The following is a 25000-nucleotide window of genomic DNA, read 5'->3' as shown; positions in this document are numbered from 1 at the left end:
TCTTCTTCTTCTTCTTCTTCTTCTTCTTCTTCTTCTTCTTCTTCTTCTTCTTCTTCTTCTTCTTCTTCTTCTTCTTCTTCTTCTTCTTCTTCTTCTTCTTCTTCTTCTTCTTCTTCTTCTTCTTCTTCTTCTTCTTCTTCTTCTTCTTCTTCTTCTTCTTCTTCTTCTTCTTCTTCTTCTTCTTCTTCTTCTTCTTCTTCTTCTTCTTCTTCTTCTTCTTCTTCTTCTTCTTCTTCTTCTTCTTCTTCTTCTTCTTCTTCTTCTTCTTCTTCTTCTTCTTCTTCTTCTTCTTCTTCTTCTTCTTCTTCTTCTTCTTCTTCTTCTTCTTCTTCTTCTTCTTCTTCTTCTTCTTCTTCTTCTTCTTCTTCTTCTTCTTCTTCTTCTTCTTCTTCTTCTTCTTCTTCTTCTTCTTTCTTCTTCTTCTTCTTCTTCTTCTTCTTCTTCTTCTTCTTCTTCTTCTTCTTCTTCTTCTTCTTCTTCTTCTTCTTCTTCTTCTTCTTCTTCTTCTTCTTCTTCTTCTTCTTCTTCTTCTTCTTCTTCTTCTTCTTCTTCTTCTTCTTCTTCTTCTTCTTCTTCTTCTTCTTCTTCTTCTTCTTCTTCTTCTTCTTCTTCTTCTTCTTCTTCTTCTTCTTCTTCTTCTTCTTCTTCTTCTTCTTCTTCTTCTTCTTCTTCTTCTTCTTCTTCTTCTTCTTCTTCTTCTTCTTCTTCTTCTTCTTCTTCTTCTTCTTCTTCTTCTCTCTCTCTCTCTTTTTTTTTTTTTTTTTTTTTTTTTTTTTTTTTTCCACCCCCGTAAGGCGTCGCCACAGCGGATCATCCGTATGATCCGCATAGTGATTTGGCACATGTTTTACGCCAGATGCCCTTCCTGACGCAACCCTGGTCGCCTCTTAAGACACAGGGATATGGTACACCTATTTTAACCAGGGTATACACCGGCCCAGTATACTGGTACTCATTTCGCCGACCTCGGAAGGATTACAGGCTGAGTCAACCCATATATGTATATGTATGTAGATATATATATATATATATATATATATATATATATATATATGTATGTAGATATTATCTGCCAGCAGGTGACGTCATTGGAATGATGATGGCAAACATCACCCAATGTCGAATCAAGAATTAGTGATATGTGGACCCCGAACAATAAAACCATCATCACACTTGAACCCATTGAGATCCCATTTTCATTTATGCTGAGGTGTTGGAGTATATGAAGGGGTATCTCACACGAAAAAATCGGTACCATCGGTTTGGCTGGGGAGCGGGGGCCCAAGGTCAAAGGGCGCCCCAAACGATAACTTTTTGAATTATTGTTTCGGAGTGATTTTACTTTACGCGATTCGAAAGATCTCGCTTTTACGAGCATTTTGATGCAAAGATCGGCTAAATCGGACCACTACAACCTGTGATATGGCCTCTGGAAGATTGTGGGGGCAGCGGGGGCTGCCCACATTTGGGGGGCCCCTAAAATGGGCCCCGATGGGCCCACAGGTCTAAAAGTTGGTATTTTGAGTTTTTTTCTCCCAAGTGAATAAGTGACCAACATATGGGGAGAAAATGAGGTATTAGTGTCGGGAGGGTGTGTATACTTGACATGGAATGCCCCCTCTATGCTGTTGACCTCCACTCGTTCAAGGACTTCAATGTTGGTGATGAAGTCACTCCAGTGAATGTTGAGGATGGAGTGAAGACGGCGCTGGTGGAAACGCTCGAGGAGTCGTCGGTGGCGACGGTAAGTAATCCATAACTCGGCACCGTACAAGAGTGTGGTCAGTACGGCTGCACGGTACACGCTGATCTTTGTGCCCTTCTTCAGATGCTGATTGTTCCACACTCGCTTGTACAGTCTTCCAAATGCACTGCTTGCTTTCGCCAGTCTGTTGTCGATTTCCTTGTCGATCTTGGCATCTGAAGATATGGTGCACCCCAGGTAGCAGAACTGGTGGACTGTCTTCAGCTCCGACTGGCCAATGGAGATGTGAGGAGGGTGGTACTCTTCCAGAAGTGAGGGTTGGTGCAAGACTTCTGTCTTCTTCAGGCTGACTTCAAGTCCGAAGAGCTGCGCAGCCTCTGCGAAGCAGGATGTTAAACGCTGCAGAGCTGTCTCAGTGTGAGCAACATGGGCAGCATCATCGGCAAACAAAACTTCTCGGATCAGTTGCTCCATGGTCTTTGTGTGGGTCTGAAGTCGCCTCAGGTTGAACAAGCTGCCATCAGTGCGATATCGGATGTAGACGCCGTCTTCATCATCAAGATCTTCTGTGGCCTGCTGGAGCATCGTGCTGAAGAAGATGGAGAAAAGGGTTGGTGCAAGGACACAGCCCTGCTTGACACCGTTGATGATAGGGAAAGGCTCTAAGAGGTCGTTGCTGTACCTGACCCAACCACGCTGGTCTTTCATGGAGCTGGATAACCATGTTGAGGAACTTCGGGCGATAGCCAAGTCTTTCCATGATTAGCCACAGTCCGCTTCTGCTCACCGTGTCGAACGCCTTGGACAGGTCGACAAAAGTTACATACAGTTCCTTGTTCTGCTCTTTGCATTTCTCCTGGAGCTGTCTGAGGACAAACACCATATCTGTAGTGCTCCTGTTGGCTCTGAAACCACACTGGCTCTTTGGGAGATCATTTTCAGCAATTGCTGGTATCAGTCTGTTGAGCAGGAGTTTTGGCAAGGATCTTGCCTGCGATAGACAGCAGCGTGATTCCCCGATAGTTGGAGCAGTCCGACTTTTCCCCCTTGTTTTTGTACAGGGTGATGATGACTGCGTCACGGAGATCCTGTGGCAGCTTGCCCTGCTCCCAACAGCAGATGAAGAGCTCATGGAGTTTGGTATGTAGCATTAGGCCCCCATGCTTCCAGATCTCCGGTGGAATGCCATCAACTCCTGCTGCCTTGCCGCTCTTCAGCTGTTCAATTAGTTTGGTGATCTCGTCGATAGTGGGTAGCTCATCCAGTTCCGTTTTCACTGGCGGTTGGGAGATGCGGAGAATTGCATCTTGAACAGTGCGGTTAGCACTGAAGAGAGCTTGAAAGTGTTCTGACCAGCGGCTCAGGATGGATGCCTTGTCAGTGAGAAGCTCCAGGCCATCTGTGCTGCGCAGGGGACACAGGACTTGGTGTGTAGGGCCGTACACTGCCTTTCGGGCTTCATAGAACCCTCTGTAGTCAGTGTCCACGCAATGCTGAGTTCTTTCTGTGAGGTTGGTCCACCACTCGTTCTGGATCTCTCGAAGCTTGCGCTGGAGGTTACTGCATACAAGGCAGAAGGCAGCTTTCTTCTCAGGACAAGACGGCTGAGCGAGGTGGGCCTGGTGAGCAGATCTCTTCTTCACCAGCAATTCCTGGATCTCCTGGTTGTTTTCATCAAACCAGTCTTTGTTCTTCTTTGTAACAAACCCGAGGACTTCTTCAGAAGTCTGCAGAATGGCAACCTTCAGGTGTTCCCAAAGTGTTTCAGGGGAGGGGTCTGTGGGGCAGCTTGAATCAACAAGCCTTGACTCCAAGCCTGCCTGGACGTCAGCTTTCACTTCAGCTGACTGAAGTCTGCCGACCTGGAGCTTCCTTCTCGGGGGGCCTCCTTTCTTTGGTTTGGGTTTAAAGTGAAGTCGGAGTTTGCAGCGCACAAGGCGATGATCAGTGTGACATTCTGCGCTGGGCATCACTGGTGTGCAAGACGTCCTTGAAGTTTCGCTGGCGCACTACGACATCGTCGATGAGGTGCCAATATTTGGACCGGGGATGCATCCATGTTGTCTTCAGGCTGTCTTTTTGCTGGAAGATGGTGTTTGTGATGGTGAGTTGCTGCTCTGCACAGAACTCCAACAGCAAGCGCCCATTGTCGTTGCAGTTACCAACACCATGTTTCCCAAGGACTCCTTTCCAAGATTCAGAATCTTTGCCCACCCTGGCGTTGAAGTCACCAAGGATTATGACTTTGCCGTCTGCAGGGGTGCTTTGAAGGAGGCTACGGTGATCAGAGTAAAACTTGTCCTTTTCTGCAGGCTCTGCTTGGAGAGTCGGAGAGTACACACTGACCAGCGTGACGTACTGTTGGTTTTTAAGAGGGAGGCGCATGGAGATGATGTGGTCAGAATGACCCCTTGGCAAGTTTTCAAGCTTGGAAGCGATGGAGTTTCTGACCATGAAGCCAATGCCTGAAAGGCGGCTCTCTGTGGCTGGTTTGCCTGACCAATAGAGGGTGTATCCGGCACCGTGTTCAAGGAGGCTGCCTACCTCTGGGAAGCGGACTTCGCTAAGAGCTGCGATGTTGATATCGAGTCGCGACAGCTCATGTGCAATTGGAGCAGAGCGGCGTACTGGACGATGGCTGTCATCTGCATTAACCATGGTCCTGATGTTCCAACATACTATTTTCAGTCCTTTTGCACCCTTAGAGGTGGGTGTGTACCTTTCTGTATTTGAAGTTGCTCGACCGTGTTTAGTGGATGCCCGTTGACCGCGGCTAGCCAATTGGGGTGAAAAGGAGATGAGCTTTGGTTAGGCCACCTTTTCTAGGCCCCTCTCCATGTGGAGCAAGCAGTGCTGTCCCTGAAAAGGGCTGCTTGATCGTTCAGGGTGTACTGAGTAATGACGTCATCTCCAGGTCAACATCAGGCGACCAATATCCTGAACCGCCTGCATGCAGGATTGGGACTACGGCTTCCAGTGTCATCATCCACCTGCCGTTTTCAGCCCTTTCCCATCGCTACAGGACTTTGAAGGGGAAGGGGTGGGGGGGGAGGGGGGATATGGACGTGGACATTTCCTTCAAGCCTGCACAATGTAGTTTTAAGGTGGAGTTCAGTGTGCGCAGTACTGGTCCCACCCTTTGAACCCGTGTTCATCTGCCATGGCCTAGCAAGCTGGGACGGTGACAGCGAGGTCCTCGGGTCATAGGTTTGAAATCAGAGTTTTCCTTCTAGATGAACTGCCTGACAAGGCTAACGAGTTCCATCGACCTGAGACTCGTGGAGGGTGGGGGCATCTGGGGTGGGGGGGGGGGTGCACAACAATTCCGATGTTGCTGGATTATGCAGATTAAATATAAAGTGCATTTGTTGGGGGTGGGGGATGGGGGTGGGGTTGTTTTAAAGTTCCTTATTTTGAAGAGTATATACTTCATGGATGCCCCCAAAGAGCATAATCTCGTATTTCTGTGAACTGGAAAGAGTCTCATCTGAATTTTCAAGATTTTCAGGGATGATGAATGGGAGATTAGTTTTCTCAATTCCTTCATATGTCTTGTTGAGCCATGTTAATGATATGCTATCTTTGTCACTGCTGAGACCGGCTTCAACGTTTAAAGGAAATCTTGCAGAGATACTAAATTGGTGTCATTTAATCCTGACTTGTGTACACAAAACTGTTTTACTCCTGATTTGCTATCTCACAATTGACATGCTAAAGTTCATGATTCTATATCTTTTCAACTCTCAACATGCACATACTGGTTGGAAAGATGTACAATCTGAAATGCTGTTCAGCTTCTATTTAACCACGTCCAAATAAAATAAAAAATAAAAAATCCTCCCCTCCAAAAAAAAACTAGATCTCGATCTCCCTACCCCATGCATTGAGCAACATGTTACCGGAAACCCAACATTTTTTTTTGGGGCCTAAAACCAACCAAACATTTATGTTGCTGAGCCGTGGTGTGGGTCCTAATGTCATCGGTAAGTAGTCGGCGGTTTTGAGTTTTCAACGACGACAAGTGCTCGAAACAAGCTGAATTCCATGAATGACCCTGATGTTGAATGAAAGCTGATTACCAAATGATGTTGATACTTGGGCAGCCGATTACCAGACATTATAAAAAAAATAACAAGAATGAATACCATGAATGATCGGGTGTCAAATAAAAGCCGATTACTAAATGATGTTGATAATACTTACATAGCTGATTAGCAAACATAACAAGATGGCGACTATGCGCGACCCCCACCCCATGTATGTCACGACGTCGATTTCTTCGATAAAATAAATCTAGATACAAATTCCTATCAGCTTTGCTTTACAATGTAAGGTGACATTGCAGTTAAAGATGACAAACGCAAATCTATCCATATCTTAACGAAGACATGTCCTTTGTGCGTGGCTGTTTAAACGGTGAAGACGGACTGACCACGTGCCTGGACGTGGCCTAACTCTATGATTGACAGGAGCTCTGAAGCGCTCGAGCTGTGATTGGTTACTGATCTCGTGGACGGTCTGACGACCAATCTGACCGCCAATCACAGCAATGACGTAAATGTGAGGAGGATGAGGAGAAAATGAGGAGAAAACAATTTGAAAACCCCTCCTATTGACAGAGTCAAACGTCAGGGTAAAAATAGCCTCACACAAGGTCTTTAATATTTATGCAAGTTACATGTCACATGCAGCACTGTAGAAATGTGCTTATCCAGTCAACCTTTTTCTTTATGTATAAGGATCGAGCCTTGGATACATTGACTGTTCGGGAAAGCCGAACAGATCTTTTCTTCGGTTTTTGTAGTAAACAAATGTTTTACGACACACACTTTGTCCAAACTCTTCAAAAACCATCGTGACGGCTTTCCACTTGTACCATTGACTGACAAGTGCTGGCTTCGATTTAGGTGTCACTTGTTTGTGGTAAAGCAGTTCATAATGAGCCCCATCTCCAGTACCTTGTTGTCGCACTGGATTGCAGCTTCATTTTCCAAGAATATCTGAGGAAGGTTTGCCAAGACGCAGACATTGGCCAAAATTATCCGCAAACTAGCAGGCATCAGCTTGGGCACAAGTCCACATACTCTCCGCACTACTGTTCTGTCCACTGGTGTATTCTGCTGCAAAGTACTGCGCCTCTGTGTGGGCAAAAAAATAAAACAAAAGACTTGGACCCTGTCCTAAAATCAGAAATGTGAACTATCATTGGGACATTAAAAACAACACCCCTACCTTTGCGGTTTGTTCTCTCAAACATTCCTCCACCGAAACAACACCCCCCTTTGCGGTTTGTTCTCTCAAACATTCCTCCACCTGATATCCATAGACAATACAGAATACTCCACAAACATCACCATACTCAGGCCAATCCAAATGTCCTCATCCATGAAGACCTGCAACATTTACTTATCTACTGTCTCAAATCACACTAGCCATTCTGGATAAGAGCCAGGGCCCCCCAGTGACTTGGGATTTGATGTCCAAGATCATTGGTGATGCTCCCAGAAAAATACAAACATCCCTCTCAAATACCTGATTGCTTACCCGACTGAAGATCCTCCTAGATTTGATCTACCCCCGGAACAATGGTCCACATTAAATGGGATTTGCACATCCCATGCTCTGATTGTTCACCATCTGCACAAATGGAAACCTCAAGGAAAGCCAAGCATGTGACTGCAAGAATCATGTCCAATGTGGACCAAATAGTTAACACCCAATTTTTTTTAAAATTCAGCAGGGACGTTGGAGCAATCCATGCAGCCACAACTGATGACATTCTTTGCCTTTGTTAAACCTGAATTTGGACATTTATAAGTTGCTATTTGTCAAGTTTTAAACAAGAAGTTTAATTTCCATTATTGATCCACCAATGCTCAGTTCCCACTATCACAATGCGCGGCACGATTGAAATTGTGGTCTTAATCGTGGACTAATCGTGGTGATCCTATCGATCTTACCAGATGTTGAGGTCAGTCGTGGCAATCGTGTTAATCGTAGAAAATTTTTGAACGGTTCAAAATTTTTCTACGATCAATTGTCAATCGGGATCATCGTATCAGATCATATTGCATCGTAACAAAGTGCGACAGATCGCATCTAATAGTGCTTCCCAATCGTGGTGATTGGGATCGATCTTAGACAAGACAAACACCACGCTCTGTGAGACCACGATTTCAATCGTGCCGCACATCGTGATAGTGGGAACAGCTTTCAGAGAAATTCCATGATCAGCTAGGAATGGCCAATCATGGCGTTCGTAACGGATCGCACGACAGTGGGAACCTAGCATAAGGTAAACAAATGTACCAAGTGGGGTAATCAAAAAAAAAAATGAAAGTTGATTTCATTTCATAAAGTTGTAGTTTATTACCCTATTTTTGATGAAAGAGAGGAGTAGTAGAAGAAGAAATGATGTCCACTTTCCATCCCATGCTGTATTTCAACAAAGCCAAACTGCACCCATATTTATTCTACCTTGTATGTTGCAGTTCTCCCATAAGCATCAATGGCAATGGCAAAGGCTAATGATAACACAATATCACACTTTCAGGTATACCACTCGATAAGACACAGAATGAACCACTCTCATGGCAGTAGAATGTCAAGAAGTTGACATATTTATTGGCATGGAATTTGATGTCTGTTCAAGTACTTTTGGGTAAATATGAGAATATAATCGTGCTGTGTTGATGCTTTTATTTTCATTATGCCTCCACAACAAAGTCACTGGACGTATTATATTTTCGGGTTGTCCATCTGTCCATCCATCTGTCTGTCTGTGATAGGTTTTTGTTACTGTGATAACTTAAGAACGGCTGAAGAAATCCAAGTCAAACTTGCTGCAAGTATGCACAGGGTGGGCCATGAATCTATTCCTGATTTTGAACTCCCTGTAATTCTGTTGCTAAGAAATAAAATCGAACAAATTATTTGCAGGATACCTGTACAGACAGAAGAATCTGGGGAATAAGTGTATGCGCCTATTTTTAGATTTAGTGGAACACGTATGCGCTTATTTCCCATCTGCGCTTGTATTCAAAAAGCCAATGACATATGTGCTTATAAATGGTAAATGTTCTTCAGACTGATTGCATAGATGTCAGTTTTTAAGTCACGACAATTTTAATTGTCCGTACCTCCTGAAACAAATGCGAAATGCACTTTCAGTCCTCGAGCGCGTGTGTTTAAACTCCACAAGTTCGTTTTCCATGTCCGAGTAAAAGGCCCGTTTTGTGCTCCCTGTTTTCTTCAAACCTTTCTCATCCTGAGCAGTTATTTCCCCATTCTTCACCATTCACATCAAAGTGCTCGTATTAAGTCCGAATTTATTATATGTCTGGTACTTGTTCTTACAAGACTTGTCAAACGCGATAATAATGATCGTGATGAAAAACGTTGTTTTATCACCCTTTCTCATAAAGGGTCATTAAACACCCTTTTACAACCCTTGATGAACAACTTTTTGAACGTACAACTGTTGTAAGTACCAGTACCAGACGTGAAATAAATTTGGACTTGAAGTTTATGTACCAGTAAAACAAGAAATACTGTCGTGTTTGAGTTGATAATATTTTCAGTTTTCAAAGCCTTACGATGATGTTTTTATCTGTGCTTATTTTTAATGGAGAAATACAACAGGAAGGCCCGTGTGTACTTATTTTTCAGCTGCGCTTATTTGTATTCACGCTTTCGCTTATTATCCAGATTCTACTGTATTTCAAGTTTTTGTGGTTAAAATTTTTTTTATTGAATTTAGAAGTGTACAAAATTAGTTATGAATTTTGATGTGATTTCCATCATTTTAAAGCAGTGTGTTCATCCTTTCGTGATACTCCAAGACCATTTTCTGGCACATTCCGACTGTAATTTCTCCAAAAGCTACTTGTGTCTGCTCTTTCAGGTCTTGAATGTTCGCTGGTTGATATGAGTTGCGTAAACCTTGCCCTTAAAGCCCCACAAGAAGAAATCACACATGCCATTACCATTATCATGGAAACGTAAACCAAATCTGATCCTTGATCATGAACATGTAATGCTTACTTATGACAAGATGATCCCATCAAGTGTGAACATTGCAAACAAAGCATTGTGTCTGGACATAGTGCTCAAACACAAAAAGGAAAAGTCCGCATTGTTGATCGAGGTTTAAGTTCCCAATGACGTTGGACTAACTGTTACAGAAATCAGGAAAATGATCAAGTACTCAGATCTGAAAAATGAGGTCAAGAGGATCTGGAAATTGAAGAAAGCTGAAATTATACCAGTGATAGTTGGAGCTCCAGTCATGAAAAAGAAAACCCTTACTGAGGACTTAAAAATCATTCTGGGGAATATCACTGCAAAGGAGCCACAAGTGGAGACTGTCAGAGGTTCAGTGAAGATCTTGGAACGAGGCTATGAGAACGAAGTTTCACAGTTTGGTTCATGAATTGTGATCCTTTACCAAAAAGGCGGTGGAGATTTTGAGTTCTGGGAGCACTTTCTCCCACCTCCTGAAACCCAGGTAGAGATAACCACCAGGAAAATTTTTAATGAAATTGGTCCTTTGTAATCCCTTGATTTTTAGCTCCAACATATTTTCACCTCAATGTTAGAGTGCAGCACATTGACAATTAATACCTCTGGTTCTGGTTCTGAGTGTATTGTACGTTGGGTCATGCAGTTCCTCCTTCCAGTTCATTAAAATTGTGTTTTCTGAACTAGACCCATTGCCTTTCTGTTGCATCTTCATTCTTGTGTTGCTGGGTTTTTAGTATATATATATATATATATATATATATATATATATATATATATATATATATATATATATATATATATATATATATATATATATATACATACATACATACATACACATCTTCTTCTTCTTCTTCTTCTTCTTTCGGCTGCTCCTGTTAGGGGTCGCCACAGCAGATCATCCGTATGATCTGCATAGTGATTTGGCACATGTTTTACTCCGGATGCCCTTCCTGACGCGACCCTGGTCGCCTCTTACGACACAGGGATATGGTACACCTATTTTAACCAGGGTATACACCGGCCCAGTACACTGGTACTCATTTCGCCGACCTCGGAAGGATGACAGGCTGAGTCAACCCCCTGGTGTATTAATTCAGTGGCCCAACGGGGCTTGAACTCAGGACCTTTTGGATCCCAAGCCGCTGCCCGAACCACTGTGCCAACACCAGGCTATATATATTTATACATATATATATATGTATATTTATATATACAGTAATACCTTGATATACGAGTTTAATTCGTTCTGTGACCGAGCTCGGAACTCGGTTTGCTCGTATATCAAAACAATTTTCCCAATTGAAATTAATTAAAATACCATTAATCAGTTCCAGCCCCCCCCCAAAACACCCTAATTTATTTGTTACGTAGTTGTAAGAATGAGAAATGTATTTATAAATAATTAATGCAAAACATAATAAAATAGAATATAAATAAATAAACTGGTTTTATAAAGTGTATTTACCTTGGAGATGAGACGACTTCGGCTTACTGAAGATTCTGGTGGAGTTGGCGGTGGAGGTGGCGGCAGTGGTGGAGGTGGTGGTGGTGATGGAGATAGGCAGAGGAGATTTGAAGGTCTCATCACACTTTATCGCAAAACGTAATTGATACTATTTTAAAAAAAAAATTTTTATTCACTTTATCGCTAAACTTAATTGCAACAATTGTTTTTTTACATTTTTTTTTAATTCCCTTTTATTTTTATTCCTAACAAAATATCTGCACCAATGCGGGAGATGCGGGTGTTCGCTTGCTTGGCTGCGTGCATCTCAAAGTTCGCTCCACTCGTAACTCGGATCTAGACTCGTAACACAAAGCAAAAAAATCGTCCGAGCAACGGCTCGTAACTCGGAATACTCTTAAGTTATTGCATTCGTATATCATGGTATTACTGTACAGTGGGGAGAACAAGTATTTGATACACTGCCGATTTTGCAGGTTTTCCCACTTACGAAGCACGTAGAGGTCTGTAATTTTTATCATAGGTACACTTCAACTGTGAAAGACGGAATCTAAAACAAAAATCCTGAAAATCACATTGTATGATTTTAAAATAATTAATTTGCATTTTATTGCATGAAATAAGTATTTGAGACATCAGAAAAACAGAACTTAATATTTGGTACAGAAACCTTTGTTTGCAATTACAGAGATCAGACGTTTCCTGTAGTTCTTAACCAGGTTTGCACAGACTGCAGCAGGGATTTTTGCCCACTCCTCCATTCAGATCTCCAGATCCTTCAGGTTTTGGGGCTGTCACTGGGCAACACAGACTTTCAGCTCCCTCCAAAGATTTTCTATTGGGTTCAGGTCTGGAGACTGGCTAGGCCACTCCAGGACCTTGAGATGCTTCTTACGGAGCCACTCCTTAGTTGCCCTGGCTGTGTGTTTCGGGTCGTTGTCATGCTGGAAGACCCAGCCACGCCCCATCTTCAATGCTCTTGTTGAGGGAAGGAGGTTGTTGGCCAAGATCTTGCGATACATGGCCCCATCCATCCTCCCCTCAATACGGTGCAGTCGTCCTGTACCCTTTGCAGAAAAGCATCCCCAAAGAATGATGTTTCCACCTCCATGCTTCACGGTTGGGATGGTGTTCTTGGGGTTGTACTCATCATTCTTCTTCCTTCAAACACGGCGAGTGGAGTTTAAACCAAAAAGCTCTATTTTGGTCTCATCAGACCACATGACCTCATCCCATTCCTCCTCTGGATCATCCAGATGGTCATTGGCAAACTTCAGACGGGCCTGGACATGCGCTGGCTTGAGCAGAGGGACCTTGCATGCGCTGCAGGATTTTAATCCATGACGGCGTAGTGTGTTACTTATGGTTTTCTTTGATACTGTGGTCCCAGCTCTCTTCAGGTCATTGACCAGGTCCTGCTGTGTCGTTCTGGGCTGATCCCTCACCTTTCTCATGATCATTGAGGCTCCATGAGGTGAGATCTTGCATGGAGCCCCAGACCGAGGGAGATTGACTGTTATCTTGAACTTCTTCCATTTTCTAATAATTGCGCCAACAGTTATTGCCTTCTCACCAAGCTGCTTGCCTATTGTCCTGTAGCCCATCCCAGCCTTGTGCAAGTCTACAATTTTGTCCCTGATGTCCTAATACAGCTCTCTGGTCTTGCCCATTGTGGAGAGGTTGGAGTCTGATTGATTGAGTGTGGACAGCTGTCTTTTATGCAGATAACGAGTTCAAACAGGTGCAGTTAATACAGGTAATGAGTGGAGAATGGGAGGGCTTCTTCAAGACAAAAACTAACAGGTCTATGAGAGCTGGAATTCTTACTGGTTGGTAGGTGATCAAATACTTATTTCATGCAATAAAATGCAAATTAATTATTTTAAAATCATGCAATTTGATTTTTCAGGATTTTTGTTTTACATTCCGTCTTTCACAGTTGAAGTGTACCTGTGATAAAAAATTACAGACCTCTACATGCTTTGTAAGTGGGAAAACCTGCAAAATCGGCAGTGTATCAAATACTTGTTCTCCCCACGGTATGTATATATATATATATATATATATATATATATATATATATATATATATATATATATATATATATATATATATATATATATATATATATATATATATATATATATATATATATATATATATATATATAGTTTTATTTATTTATATGTATGAACAAGTGATTTAAGATCACTGGGGATGAACTCCCAGGATGCTGAGCGTCGGCATTCTGTGCACTTGTGGAAACTCTGTGGTGCAAAAAAACTTGTGGAAAATCTCGGCTCAAATACACAGCAACTGTTTTCAAATGACAGATTTAATAAACAATGGGGATGGGGCACAGGAAGCAAATGGCAGTGGAAATCCAGAGACAAACTGAGCGGTGTGCTTAACGAAATGGTAACAACTCCCTGCCACTCCTTATAGTCCAGCAGCCATTTCTCATACGAGGCCAAATAAGGAAATTCATTCAACACCCCCTGCAGAAATGGTTTGACTTGACAGGATGGTAGAATAGACCCAACAGAACACCTCCAAGGTAGTATGTGGTTTCAAATTGTGGTATCATTAAAATTCTACAGGCCATTATACATACCAAGGGTACTTACCAAGAGGGTCAATGTGGGCTCGCAAAATTTAGGGGGAGGGGTAATGTAAACGTGAATATCTTTGTCGAGACTCAACCAATTTTCAATATTGAGGTATCATTGGCTTCCTATTGTAATTCTCTATCAGAATGTGTACAGTTATTTGAAAATAGCCTTTGCCATGGCATCACCAAAGCTAAAATATCACACTAATTCAAACTTTCTGACATTTTTAATTGTGTTCTCATATGAAGGTGAACGGTGTTTCTCAATTACTACTGGTATGTATACATTTTGGAAATCAAACGCTTAAGAAAGTATTGTTCTGCAGAAATTAATATACATACAGAGAGAGGCACGCATAAAGAAAACGGCAACTGTTATTTTTAGTGTTCGTCTTTTACTCGTGTATAGCAACACGGAACACATACATCAGAGCCGAGCATAATAGTTTTCTTTGGCAACACAGAAGTACATTAGTGAAAGCCGAGTATAATAGTTGTCTCTGGCAGCATGGAAGCTACTCATTCATCATAGAGGATGATAATAGTTATCATGGTCGACACTGGGAGCTGTGCAAGACAACATAGAAGCACATTAGTGAGAGCGAATCATAATAGTTGTGCATGGTTGCACGGAAGCACATTTGTCAGAGCGGTTTCTAATATTTGTGTCTGGCAACAAGGAATCACATTCACCATGGAAGCATGAAGATGTCATCTGTTGTAACTTTTAGTCAGCGTCTTCTTCACCACTGGATTCAAAGATTGTTCTTGGATTTTCACAAGTTTCTTCGGCCATACATGCAAATGCTTCTGTGCATGGCATGTGGTTGGTTCTGCATGTGCAGTCGGCTCGGCAACATAGAGACTTATTTCAGTGACAGACAGTCAGCTTGTATCTTCCCGGAGAAACTGGTAACAGCAGGCTGCTTTCCGTATGCACTGTACTCTCTGATGGATTGGCACATCCCAGTGGATTCAAGTGTCCGTTTCCTTTTTGTCTGGTCTGAATAGACCCTCAGCTCGGGGACTGGACCAAAGTGCCCTCGTTGATAGAGGACTACTGTAGTGGCATGAGTTGTCCTCTTTCCATCAAGAGTCTCATCAGTCATGTCATTATTGTCTGCTGCCACCTGGACAAACACACCTGGGGAGATGTTTGATGGCATTACCGTACCAAAGATGTCGCTCTTGGCTGGGATCTCCTGTGCAAGGCTTGTGTCGGTTCCCTCAACATCATCGTAGGAGTTACAGTGGCCCATTCTACTCAGCATGGTAATGAGCTGTTTTGACCTCATCATATGGCGAACTGCAATTCCCAGGGCCACATGCTTGGGCATGTTAGTTCTAGCATGAGTCGCACAGTGTACAACTTCCTGAGCAAGCATCAAAACACGTCTTTCATCTGATGAGTTGCTCCATTCTGGTGCTGAAAACTCATCTTCATCTTCCTTTTCTGGTTTGGCAATAACCCAGCGTAGTAGCCAGTAAAGACTGTCTGGTATCACAGTTTTGGATTTTGTCAGGGTTAGATCCATGATATTAGGTGGTCGGACTGATATGCCTTGGCATTCATTGATTTCCGACTTGATGAGTTTCCCAGTGCGGTACAGCAGACTCACCCTGTCGCAATCCTCCATCGCTGTTGTGGGCTGTTTTCTTGGTACACCCGTGGCTGTTGTGGTGTAACACTGATAGGCAGAGTTGATGACATCTTGAAGGGATATGGAGCTTGAGTACAAAAGCTCAGACTTGCGAAGATCATATGGCTTATGGAAGACAATGTCATCTCCAAAGTGTTTCTTTAGTCGAAGTTTGAGTCGCTGGGTAGTGTCGCTGTCGACTGCCACTCCCTGTCCACGTAGAAAATGATTGTATCTGTCCAGAAGAATTGTCATATCAAAGGCCTTCCCACCATTCAGGTCATCAGAGATATCTTCAGCCAATTGCTTGAATACCGTATCGTAACAAGTTTATTTTCTCCCTTCATGGAAGCCAGCATACTGCAGAATAGCTTTGCTGATGTATGAGGCATGGCAAGCTCTGTGGTATCTAGCTTCTGTTGCCACTAGATCGTTACTGACAGCACCAGTAGTCTGTAACATGTCCTCATCGCCCTTTGCGTGTGCTGCTTGCACAATAGCTTCACAGGCTTGGAAAGTTCTGACGATGGTCACCTCCTTTACCCTTCTGTGTGTTTTCTTCTTGCAGAAGAGGCACATAGTTCAGTCAGTGGACATTGACTGGGACCTGGATACCCTGGAGGTCTCCATCAAACTTGTGTCAGATTGTGTGCCAATCTTAGATTCTTCTGCTGGTGTCGGTGAGAATGCAGATCTTCTCCTCTGCATGTAACGCAGGTTTTCTTTGCTTGGCCATTTTTCGTAGCAATTTGAGGGCCATTTAACATCCACGGTTGCCAAACTGTCAAAATCTGATTTTAAACGTTCGTATACTTCATCTCGTCGGAGTTCCAGTGCTGCAACAAGTGTCTGTATGGAGGTATCTCGGGCTTTCCTCAGTGTCTCGTTTGAGTCCATCTGACAAATTATGCACTTGTGAAAGTTAGTCAACTTCTGTCTCTTTACAGGTAAAAGTTGCACTACTGCCTGACTCTGAACTGGCCATTGCTTCACTTGGCTAGTAGGATTCTTTCAGATGTTCAATCTGGAATGACACAGAAAAGCATCTATGTTAACCCACAGCTTCTTTTACCGTCATTATTAACATGGCATTTTTAAACTTTATTTTTGTAATTATCTAGTCCATAAGAATTTCATAAAATATTGACTAACACAGCATTTTTTAGTCCAGCAGCATGAACCTGTGAAAAATTCAATTGTTCAACACCCCACTACAGAAGAGTTTGACTTGACAACTTAGTATGCTCTAAAAGATGCCTAAAATATAAAAAAAAAGCTCATAATATTTGATTTGTTTGTGATTTTTACCTCTTGTGGTTGTACAGTTGAATGAATATCGACATTTCTGTGCATATTCTGATAGAGAATTATAATACGAAGCCAACGATACCTCAATATTGAAAATTGGTTGAGTCTCGACAAAGATATTCACGTTTACGTTACCCCTCCCCTAAATTTTGCTCGCCCACAGTGACCCTCTTGGTAAGTACCCTTGGTATGTATAATGGCCTGTAGAATTTTAATGATACCACAATTTGAAACCACATACTACCTGCAGGTGTTCTACAGGGTCTATTGTACCACTCTGTCAAGTCAAACCTTTTCTGTAGGGAGTGTTGAACGATTTCATTTTTTTCAGGTCCTTGCTCCTGGACTATTAACAGTAATCTTATCATGAGGCAACTTCAGGAACACTAGCCGCATCAGAGAATTGATAAAAATGTAAGTGTGTGTGCGTGTACGTGTGCGACTGTGCGTGTGTGTGTTTTTCCTGTGAATCATGGTGAAGGCTGGACTGGAGACACCCAAGTGTGGCACGGCCCCAGACCACACTCCTGGTCTGGCGTCGCCCCTGGGTGTCCGTGGCTGGTGAGGCTCTCTGCTTTTCGTGTGTGTGTGTGTTTGTTTCCCCCCGCATGGCTCTGTGGCTGGCAATGTGTCCCAAGTTCTGTCCTCGGTCTGAGTTTGTGATGCTCTGTATGGTTTTGTGTTGCTCCCCAGGCTGACTGAATCAGCATGCGAGCATTGCTGCATTTTCGAGACAGCATTCTGCCCTCCCTGAACTCAGAGCTCAAAGACACTGAACAATAACATTAAGAAGTTTATGAAAATTGTTGAAATATAAATTGTAACAGATGGTAGGAGGAAAATTATGATTGGGCTGTTTTCAACTCCTTGACACACTCCTGCTGCAGTAAAAAAAAAAAAAATAAAAAAAAATGCATCTGCTTTCTTATGCAAATCCTGGTATTGATGATTTCAGTTACATGCTTTCAGCTTCCTTGGTAATGAATCTTCATCCATATGCTTGGTGAAGACAATGGATATAGTTGAAACAATACAAAATTTTGGCCAAGGAAGAGGTTGTATTCTTTCATTTTGGGGATCTTTATTATCTTGTAAATCGTGGGACATCATTAAGCAAGGCCATGTGAGAAAATCGAAGAGCCAAGAGTGATTTAATAAAATATTTCGACAAACTTATGTATCTGTTCCTTCAATTACACCCTTTTATTGTCAATAATGATTATTTTATTTGGTCATTTTCACCATCGCATTTTATTGTTCATATGCAAGTATGGCATCATCACCCCTCCTCCCCCCCCCCCCAATTTCCTCCCTTTACAATCACTCCGTCTTTAAAAAGATCCCCTCTGTAGCTTCTTTCCTTTGTCTCCCCACTCTTCCCATACTCCCTCAATCACTTTTCTTGATAGTATTATCTTCACGTCTCCATCTCTTTCTTTTTTTTCTTTCCTTTTTCATCTCTTGCCTACCCTTTCACCCCACCCCCCTCCCTCCCTCCCCCACCCCCCAACCTTTCTTATGCAGTAAATAAATGAGCAGTGAAGTAGAGGCAGTGTTAAACATTTTGATGTAATTTACACATGTGGAATTGTCACTTTATTTATCGTGCCATATGTGATAAATGATTGTGACGTTTGACATGTTGCAAAGGACCGTCCTGTCATGGCATATTTCTGTGGAAGTTCCTCATGGTTCAAAGTTGTATCCAGGTTTTTATCCACTGCTTTAGTGATTGTCTACTGTCGGTTGTGATGTGGTCTGCAGAAATGGAGCTCGCCCAGTGAATTAATGTCTTGAATTTTGACAGTCTGAGTCAGAAGATGGAGATTGCCATGGCGACAGGCAGGAGAGTTACACCAGTGATACTGGAAGCACCACAAGTCTTGGTGGCAGTCATGTGGAGTGCCACAAAGAGGAGAGCATGGCGGAAGAGGAGGACATCGCAGGATTTGTAGAACGAGGCAGCAGTGCTGACATTTCGGGCTCTGAGATTGGGACTAACCCATCCGTCACCATCGGCTTGCTCATTGATAAGGTCACCGGAAAGGGCTTGCATGCGGAGGTGGGATTTTCCAGTCACTTCACTATCATCTGTTTATGTCATGTTTACTTGTAATCCATTACATTTTTTTTTAACCTTTCAATAATGCAAATTAAAAGTAATGCCTGCATATTTATTGAAAAACAAGTGTGAGGGCATGGTAGATGGTATTTGGAAAAATTAAAAAATATATTGATTAATTGAGATGAATCAATTCGTCAATCAAATACATTTTTGTATAACCTGTTTCATTTATAAAAGTATCACAAAGTGATAAACATGATTAAAAGGGAAAGAAAATCAATAAATTAAAAACTATTTACAGTATTTTGAACATGAAATAAGGTTGATTACCTAAAAGCCGATGTAAAACAATGTCAACAAGGAGGCTTTGAAAACTGAGCAAGAGCAAAGCAAATATGAATCGGAAAAAAACTTTTAAAGCTGGGGAGAGAATTTCAAAAAAGTATGCTCAACAGTTTTCAGTTCTCTCAAAGGCACCGTAAGAAGACCAATATCTTCAGAATGCAGTGAATGGACCAGATAATAAGTCAGAAGAAGATGAGTACTGTGTGATGGAGTAAGCTGATTTATGGCTTTAAAAGTTGAGTATGATTTTAGCTGATTTGTTGTTGAATTGAGGAGCCAATGAGGATCTCTACAAAAGGGTGTGATGGTGATGTAACAATATTTCTCTGACGAACAATTTTTGCTGCATAATTCTGAACCAATTTGAAGATGATAAAGCGAACACTTGGAACAACCAGAAAATAGGGATTAACAATAATCAAGGTGAGAAATGACAAAGTTTCAGATGTTTTCCGATTGATACAAGAATGATTTTTGCCAATGTTGTGGTTGCTGCTGGTATGTTGTAGATTTACATGTTTTGTGCATATGAGTGTGAAAACGTCATGTGTAATCCATATAAATTGCATGATTGTATACTTGGTCATTGAGGATACATTTGCTGACCCAAGGGCATGATAAAAGTTTTGATTTCCTTGAGGCAAGAAGCGATATGTCGTCAGTCCTTGTTTCTTTTAACTTGAAAATGCGTTGAGATATAATTTGACAGCAGATAAAAGAAAAGGATAAGAAATGAATAGGAGTGGGATTTGATGGATCAAAAGAGAGAAAATTGGAAATCAGCAGAACAATGAAAAGCAGTGTTATGTTAGCTAATGATGATACCAAAGGCTGAAAATAAATGGTAAATATAAGTGGTCCAGTTCCAAGAACATGTCTCAACCAAAGTAAGATTTTGTCAAGGAAACAAACCACCGTTCTCAATTGTATATTCACGTGCTGTAAGATAAGATTGAAACCAATCCAGAGCAGAACCATTTATTCTGAAGCAGGAAGGAAGACTGTCTATTATAACAATGGTATGATGTATTGTGTCAAAGGTATTTGGTAAGTCCATTGGAATCAACACAGTAACCATTCTCTGGTCAGCACTCTGAAGGATGTCATTGGAGATCTTTATGAATGAAATCTCTCCACAATGGTTATGGTTTGAAAAACCAGATTGAAATGGTTCCAAGAGTGAATTTTTTTTTTTCATTATGAGTTTGATGTTGAATAGCATAAACAAAATTCAAGGATTTTGTGATGAAAAATGAGTCCTTCAAATATATCGAGATAATTCTTGTAATCTTTGATGGTGAAGGATGATTTTGCAAAGGTGAAGGTAGTAATCTTGTTTTTATTTAAAAACAAGTGGAACATTTGCAGTTTTTGTTGAAAGATTTTAAATCGTGAAAACAGAAATAACAGCTCATATTAATTAACAAAGGGTATCGTCGTTGAGGTTTAAAGCATTATAATTCCATGTTTTTTTTTTTGTTTTTGAACGGTGAAGGACTGACGCATTTTAATTGCTGACATGAGGTGAGAGGTGTTTTCATTTTGGTGCAGGATTATCCAACATACATATGTGTCTATATATGTATGTGTCTTCATATGTATATGTATGTGTGTGTGTATATATATATATATATATATATATATATATATATATATATATATATATATATATATATATATATATATATATATATATATATATATATATATACATAAATGTGTGTATATGCAAATATATATAAATATATATATATATATATATATATATATATATATATATATGTGTATATGCAAATATATATAAATATATGTATATATATATGTCTATATATGTACATATATATGTCTATATATGTACATATATATGTCTATATATGTACATATATATGTCTATATATGTACATATATATGTCTATATATGTACATATATATGTCTATATATGTACATATATATGTCTATATATGTACAGATATATGTCTATATATGTACAGATATATGTCTATATATGTACAGATATATGGCTATATATGTACAGATATATGGCTATATATATATATATATATATATATATATATATATATATATATATATATATATATATATATATATATATATATATGTGTCGAAATATAAATATATATGTATATATGTGTATATATACAGTGGGGAGAACAAGTATTTGACACACTGCCGATTTTGCAGGTTTTCCCACTTACAAAGCATGTAGAGGTCTGTAATTTGTATCATAGGTCCACTTCAACTGTGAAAGACGGAATCTAAAACAAAAATCCTGAAAATCACATTGTATGATTTTTAAATAATTAATTTGCATTTTATTGCATGAAATAAGTATTTGATCACCCATCAACCAGTAAGAATTCCGGCTCTCACAGACCTGTTAGTTTTGTCTTTAAGAAGCCCTCCCATTCTCCACTCATTACCTGTATTAACTGCACCTGTTTGAACTCGTTATCTGCATAAAAGACAGCTGTCCACACTCAATCAATCAGACTCCAATCTCTCCACAATGGGCAAGACCAGAGAGCTGTCTAAGGACATCAGGGACAAAATTGTAGACTTGCACAAGGCTGGGATGGGCTACAGGACAATAGGCAAGCAGCTTGGTGAGAAGGCAACAACTGTTGGCGCAATTATTAGAAAATGGAAGAAGTTCAAGACAACAGTCAATCTCCCTTGGTCTGTGGCTCCATGCAAGATCTCACCTCATGGAGTCTCAATGATCATGAGAAAGGTGAGGGATCAGCCCAGAACGACACGGCAGGACCTGGTCAATGACCTGAAGAGAGCTGGGACCACAGTATCAAAGAAAACCATAAGTAACACACTACGCCATCATGGATTAAAATCCTGCAGTGCAGGCAAGGTCCCTCTGCTCAAGCCAGCACATGTCCAGGCCTGTCTGAAGTTTGCCAATGACCATCTGAATGATCCAGAGGAGGAATGGGAGAAGGTCATGTGGTCTGATGAGACCAAAATAGAGCTTTTTGGTTTAAATTCCACTCGCCGTGTTTGGAGGAAGAAGAAGGATGAGCACAACCCCAAAACACCATCCCAACCGTGAAGCATAGAGGTGGAAACATCATTCTTTGGGGATGATTTTCTGCAAAGGGGACAGGACTACTGCACCGTATTGAGGGGAGGATGGATGGGGCCATGTATCGCGAGATGTTGGCCAACAACCTCCTTCCCTCAACAAGAGCATTGAAGATGGGGCGTGGCTGGGTCTTCCAGCATGACAACGACCCAGAACACACAGCCAGGGCAACTAAGGAGTGGCTCCGTAAGAAGCATCTCAAGGTCCTGGAGTGGCCTCACCAGTCTCCAGACCTGAACCCATTGGAAAATCTTTGCAGGGAGCTGAAAGTCTGTGTTGCCCAGCGACAGCCCCAAAACCTGAAGGATCTGGAGAAGATCTGTATGGAGGAGTGGGACAAAATCCCTGCTGCAGTCTGTGCAAACCTGGTTAAGAACTACAGGAAACGTCTGATCTCTGTAATTGCAAACAAAGGTTTGTGTACCAAATATTAAGTTCTGTTTTTCTGATGTATCAAATACTTATTTCATGCAATAAAATGCAAATTAATTATTTAAAAATCATACAATGTGATTTTCAGGATTTTTGTTTTAGATTCCGTCTTTCACAATTGAAGTGTACCTATGATAAAAATTACAGACTTCTACGTGCTTTGGAAGTGGGAAAACCTGCAAAATCGGTAGTGTATCAAATACTTGTTCTCCCCACTGTATATATACCCTGGTGTTGGAGCAGTGGTTAGGGCAGTGGCTTGGGACCCAAAAGGTCCTGAGTTCAAGCCCCGTTGGGACACTGAGTTCATATATGTATGAAAATGTTTATATGTATGTATGTATGTATATGTATATTTGTATATATATATATATATATATATATATATATATATATATATATATATATATATATATATATATATATATATATATATATATATATATATATATATATATATATATATATATACACCAAGTTGAAAACACCAGGGGGTTGACTCAGCCTGCCATCCTTCTGAGGTCGGCGAAATGAGTACCAGTTGTACTGGGCCCGGTGTATGCCCCGGTTAGAATAGGTGTACCATATCCCTGTGTGTCGTAAGAGGCGACCAGGGTTGCGTCAGGAAGGGCATCCGGCGTAAAAACCTATGCCAAATCATTTTGCATACAACAAAACGAATTTCCATACCGGATCGGTCGAGGCCCGGGTTACCAACGACCGCCACCGGTACCGGTGGTCAGCAGGGTACCAGTGGAAAGCGAAATGGAGACGGTTGATCCGCTGTGGCGACCTCTAACGGGAGCTAGCCGAAAGAAGAAGAAGAGATGATATATATATATATATATATGTATATATATATGTATATATATGCATGTGTATATATATGCATATATATATATATATATATATATATATATATATATATATATATATATATATATATATATATATATATATATATATATATATATATATATATATATATATATATATATATATATATATATATATATATATATATATATATATATATATATATATATATATATATATATATATATATATATATATATATATATATATATATATATATATATATATATATATATATATATACAGTGGGGAGAACAAGTATTTGATACACTGCCGATTTTGCAGATTTTTCCACTTACAAAGCATGGAGAGGTCTGTGATTTTTATCATGGGTACACTTATACTGTGAAAGATGGAATCTAAAACAAAAATCCTGAAAATCACATTGTATGATTTTTAAATAATTAATTTGCATTTTATTGCATGAAATAAGTATTTGATCACCTACCAACCAGGAAGAATTCCGGCTCTCACAGACCTGTTAGTTTTGTCTTTAAGAAGCCCTCCCATTCTCCACTCATTACCTGTATTAACTGCACCTGTTTGAACTCGTTATCTGCATAAAAGACAGCTGTCCACACTCAATCAATCAGACTCCAACCTCTCCACAATGGGCAAGACCAGAGAGCTGTCTAAAGACATCAGGGACAAAATTGTAGACTTGCACAAGGCTGGGATGGGCTACAGGACAATAGGCAAGCAGCTTGGTGAGAAGGCAACAACTGTTGGCGCAATCATTAGAAAATGGAAGAAGTTCAAGATAACAGTCAATCTCCCTCGGTCTGGGGCTCCATGCAAGATCTCACCTTGTGGAGCCTCAATGATCATGAGAAAGGTGAGGGATCAGCCCAGAACTACACGGCAGGACCTGGTCAATGACCTGAAGAGAGCTGGGACCACAGTATCAAAGAAAACCATAAGTAACACACTATGCCGTCATGGATTAAAATTCTGCAGCGCACGCAAGGTCCCTCTGCTCAAGCCAGCGCATGTCCAGGCCCGTCTGAAGTTTGCCAATGACCATCTGAATGATCCAGAGGAGGAATGGGAGAAGGTCATGTGGTCTGATGAGACCAAAATAGAGCATTTTGGTTTAAACTCCACTCGCCGTGTTTGGAGGAAGAAGAAGGATGAGTACAACCCCAAGAACACCATCCCAACCATGAAGGATGGAGGTGGAAACATCATTCTTTGGGGATGCTTTTCTGCAAAGGGTACAGGACGACTGCACCGAATTGAGGGGAGGATGGATGGGGCCATGTATCGCGAGATCTTGGCCAACAACCTCCTTCCCTCAACAAGAGCATTGAAGATGGGGCGTGGCTGGGTCTTCCAGCATGACAACGACCCGAAACACACAGCCAGGGCAACTAAGCAGTGGCTCCGCAAGAAGCATCTCAAGGTCTTCGAGT

At 41.1% G+C, this 25000-nt stretch overlaps 1 protein-coding gene across 9 annotated transcripts in view; it reads left to right on the top strand.

Annotated features, from left to right (window-relative positions):
• The window catches only part of PHF14 (PHD finger protein 14), a 333451-nt gene that overhangs the window by 97505 nt on the left and 210946 nt on the right, over nucleotides 1-25000 (top strand). For 6 of the 9 annotated variants that reach the window (XM_085873138.1, XM_085873141.1, XM_085873139.1 and 3 more), the window contains one exon: nucleotides 18562-18816. The exons of the other annotated variants lie outside the window; for them this stretch is intronic. In XM_085873138.1, coding sequence (XP_085729264.1) covers nucleotides 18562-18816 — 255 coding nt within the window. The remainder of the gene's footprint in view (nucleotides 1-18561; nucleotides 18817-25000) is intronic. 9 annotated transcript variants of the gene reach the window in all.

The sequence above is a fragment of the Eptatretus burgeri genome, chromosome 3 (assembly GCF_056783735.1).
Source record: "Eptatretus burgeri isolate ZD-2024b chromosome 3, Ebu_testis_v1, whole genome shotgun sequence".
Taxonomy (NCBI): Eukaryota; Metazoa; Chordata; class Myxini; order Myxiniformes; family Myxinidae; genus Eptatretus; species Eptatretus burgeri.
The sequence above is the reverse complement of the archived record's forward strand: the minus strand, read 5'-3'. Positions and strand labels throughout refer to the sequence as shown.